The sequence below is a fragment of the Nannospalax galili genome, unplaced genomic scaffold (genome assembly GCF_000622305.1).
Source record: "Nannospalax galili isolate Female #2095 unplaced genomic scaffold, S.galili_v1.0 scaffold1915, whole genome shotgun sequence".
In the NCBI taxonomy this organism is placed as follows: Eukaryota; Metazoa; Chordata; class Mammalia; order Rodentia; family Spalacidae; genus Nannospalax; species Nannospalax galili.
This window is the reverse complement of record NW_008336258.1, coordinates 159379-163583: the sequence shown is the minus strand read 5'-3', so window position 1 is coordinate 163583 and position 4205 is coordinate 159379. Positions and strand designations below refer to the sequence as shown.

Genomic DNA, 4205 nt, shown 5'->3' with positions numbered 1-4205 from the left:
AGCCATCTGCTACTGTGTGCAAATTTAAAGGATGTGAATGCAGGGTCCTGAGCAGGGATTCATGTTCATTGAGACATGATCCACAACAGTTAAATGGTATAAGCAGCAGGCCAGTTTGCTCCCCGGAAGTGGTGGTGCACAGGGCTGGCATTCTTCATTCTTTAGAAGGAATGACCTTTTTTTTTGCCTCCATATAGTCCAGACTGAGGAAGGCCCTGAAATTCCATGGCCACATGAGCCACTGCCAGACCCAGTCCCATCCACAGACAGTGCTACAGGGAAGATGCTGGGGTGGCCTGGTGGCATCTCTGCAGAATCACCTGTGACAGACCTTAGGGGCATTTGCAGGAGGCTTGACCACTTGGAGACAAGCCAGCAGCCCTGCCCAAAGGTGTGTCTTGACAATCTTAAAACATAGTCCTCTCCTGAACATTGTACACACTTCCACTGAAAGGAGAATGGTGATTTGAATGAAAAAAAGAAAAAGAAAGAATTATGCAACAAATTACTTAAATGTGCAACTCCAAGCGCAGAAACAAAATAAAAGAAAAACCCTGACAACTCCCTGCCCCCAGTCAAATCATTAATCCCACAGAATGGCGCCCAATGAGGATGAACCTGGAAGAAGTTCTACACAAAGAATTCAAAAGAGTGATTATAACTGTGTTCAGAAAACTCACAGAAGACATGAATATACCCCAAGAGAACAGAGCAAAGAGCTGAATGAAATGAGGAAGTCTATCCAAGATATGAAAAAGGAATTTAGCCAGGTGTGATGGCACAAGCCTTTAATCTTAGCACTGCAGAGGCAGATGCAGGTGGATCTCTGTGAGTCTGAGGCCAGCCAGGGCTACATTGTAAGACCTTGCATCAAAAATAAATAGATAAGAAATAAACAAAACTAGATTTCTAAAAAGAGAATTGCTAAATGAAACCCAAATTGAAACGATGCTGTGAATGAAAATCTCAATAATCCAAATAAAAACCTCAGTGGAAAGCTTCATCAATAGAATGGCTCATGTATTAAGCAGAGTATCATGGCTGCAAGACAAAATAGAAGAATTGGATCATACCAATTAATGATCAATGATAAATTTATATCTATATATCTATATGTCTCTATGAATGGAACATGGGGGAGCTTTGAGACATCTTCAAAAAACCTAAGCTTCAAATTGTGGACGTAGAAGAGGGAGAAGAATTCCACAGTGATGGCATAGCAGCATTTTCAATAAAGTCATAGAAGAAAATTTCCCAAATCTAGAGAAAGACATTCCCACTCAGGCATTTCAGGTCTACAGGACACCAAATAGACAGGACCAGAAATGGAACTCCTTATGACATATTAAAGTTAACACACTAAAAACTCAGAATAAAGAAAGAGTACTGAGCTGGGTGTGGTGGGCTTTAATCCCAGCATCTGGGAGGCAGAGGCAGGCTGATCTCTGTGAGTTCAAGGCCAGCCTGGTCTACATAGTGAGTTCCAGACCAGCTTGGGTTAATGGAAGACCCTGTCTCAAATCTCAAAAAAGACTTAAAAAAATGTATTGAAAACCTCAAGAGAAAAAGTTCAAATCACTTAAAGCAGGTCCATCAGAATAGCACCTGAGTATCTGACATAAACTTTTAACACTGGAAGAAACTGGAAAGATATTTTCCACATTCTGAATGAACGCAACTGCTATCCCAGCAAAACTAGATATTAAAATTAAAGAGCAGAACACTTATCATGGTAGAAGCCGTTTAAAATACTTTATACCACTAAATTAGATTAAGAGGACACCGGAAGGAATACTTTAGATTGAAGAGAAGTATAAACACACTCCAGGGGTCACAGTGGATAAAAATATCAGAATAGTTCCTCAAAAGAAGTCTAAGAAAACACTACAAAATCAACAAAATGAAAGAAAAAGAGACAATTTTCAATAACTTTGAATATCAATGATCATAATTCTCAGTAAAAACATGTAGACTAGGAGATTTTTTTTGGAAAACAGGATTCACCTGTTTTGTTGCCTCTAAGAAATATGTCTCACCATCAATGATAGATACCACCTTTGAGTAAAAAGATCGAAAAAGTATTCCAGGCAACTGAACTAGGAAACCAGCAGGTATAGCTATACTTATATGTGACAAAATACATTTCAAGCCAAAATAGTCAGAAGAGATGAGGTATGGTGGTTTGAATGAGAGATTTCCCCATAGGCTTGAATATTTGAATGCTTGATCAGTTGTTGGTGCTGTTTGGGAAGGTGACACAACCTTTAGGATGCAAGGCCGTGCTGGGGGAAGCATGTCACTGTGGGCAGGCTTTGAGAGTTCATGGCCTGGCCCCACTTTCAGGTTCTTTGTTTCCTGTCTGCCATTGAATATGTGAGCTCTCAGCTTCTCGCCCCAGGTACCTGTTGCCAGGCCTCCCCCACCATTCTGGACTCTCCCTCTGGAACTGTAAAAAACAGAAGTACTACATGTAAAACAACAGATTAATTCCAACACTGTGTCAGTGGGTGACTTCAATACCTTATTCTCACCAATTAGGTAATTTGAACAAAAATTAAAGATAAAATACTAGTTAAATGACATCATAAATCAAATAGGTCCACAGACATCTACAGAGAATTTCACCAAGATACTAAAGAGTACACATTCTTCTCAGCAGCCCATTGAACTTTCTCCAAAATTGACCATATATTAAGACACAAAGCAACTCCCAAGAAACACATGAAATTTCAAAAAACTTCCTGTATTCTCTCTGACCACAATGGGATAAAGCTGAATTTCAAAACAATAGAAACCACAAAAAATATGCAAACTCTAGGAGAGTAAGCAGCACACTACTGAATGATAATTGGGGAACTGAAGAAATCAAAAAGAGAATTTTAAAAATCCCTAGAATTAGGGCTGGATCCATGGCACAGTGGTAAAGAGCACTGGCTGCTCTTACAGAGGGCTGGGTTCAGGTCCCAGCACTTAGGTGATATCTCACAATCATCCATAACTCCAATCTCAGGGGATACAATGCCATCTTCTATCTCCTCCAGCATTGCACACATGTGGTGCGCTTATATACATGCAACCTAAATTATTTTTTAAGTTCCTAGAAGTGAATGAAAATGAAAACACAGCATACCAAAAGCTTTGGGAAACAATGAAGGCAATCGTAAGATTTATAGTGTTCATTTCCTACATCAAAAAACCTGAGCGATCTCAAATTAATAATTTAATGATGAACCTTAATGCCTTGGAAAATCAAGAACAAACCAAAATAAAAAGTAGCAGATGGGGGCCAGGCTTATTTCATAATCTACAATTTCTGTCTTTTGATAAAATAAAAACTTGTAGTATATTAAAATGCTTCAAAAATATGAAATGCTATGAAAATTGTAATTTAATCTAATTTTGAATATTTTAACTTATTTATTTACTCATGTGCTTGAGTGTTTTGCCTGTATGTATGTCAGTGCACCCATGTTGTGAAATGCCTATGGATGCCAGAAGAGGGCATCAGATGCCCTGGATTTGGAATTACAGGTGGTTGTTAGCCACCATGTGAGTGTTGGGAACTGAATCTGGATCCTCTGCGAGAAGAGCCAGTGCTTTTAACCACTGAAATATCTCTGCTGGCATTGAAAATATTATTTTAAGAGAGGTTTATCAACTCATGATTTAAAAATAAAATTCCAAAATACATTCAGGTACTAAGTTACTGAAAATCTGAAAAGAGAATAAAAAAGGAAACCATAAATACATTTTATGAAGATGGATACTCCATATGACACTATGATAAAATCCTTGAGGAAAAATACAATGTCAACAGGAGTTTGAAAAGAAAATGAAAGTATATGTTTATAAGATTAAGGAAGGCCATGTACATTGAAAAATAGGTAATAGTGATTATTAAATCACAAGAATAATATTCCAATGCATATATATGATTGATGGATTTTAATATGTCAGCATTTATAATATGCATAGAATAGTATAATTTGTAGCTATTTAAGTGTCTGATCAAAACTGCTAGATAATATAAAATATGCCAGTGGATAATGAGCTTTTCAAAGGGTTATATTTTAGTGGATCTCTAAGAGTTCCAGGTCAGAGCCTGGTCTACATAGAGAGTACCAGATCAGCTGGTGCTACAGGGAGTCCCTGTCTCAAAAAGGCCAAAGAAGAAGAAGAAGGAGGAGGAGGAGGAGGAGAAGGGG

At 38.0% G+C, this 4205-nt stretch overlaps 1 protein-coding gene across 1 annotated transcript in view; it reads right to left on the bottom strand.

The window, feature by feature from the left end:
* Positions 1-2373: 2373 nt before the first annotated feature.
* Positions 2374-4205, bottom strand: part of LOC115070003 (C-type lectin domain family 2 member H-like) — a 5020-nt gene continuing 3188 nt past the window's right edge. Inside the window, exon 3 of the mRNA XM_029562466.1 lies at positions 2374-2446. Coding sequence (XP_029418326.1) covers positions 2382-2446 — 65 coding nt within the window. The 3' untranslated portion in view covers positions 2374-2381. The remainder of the gene's footprint in view (positions 2447-4205) is intronic.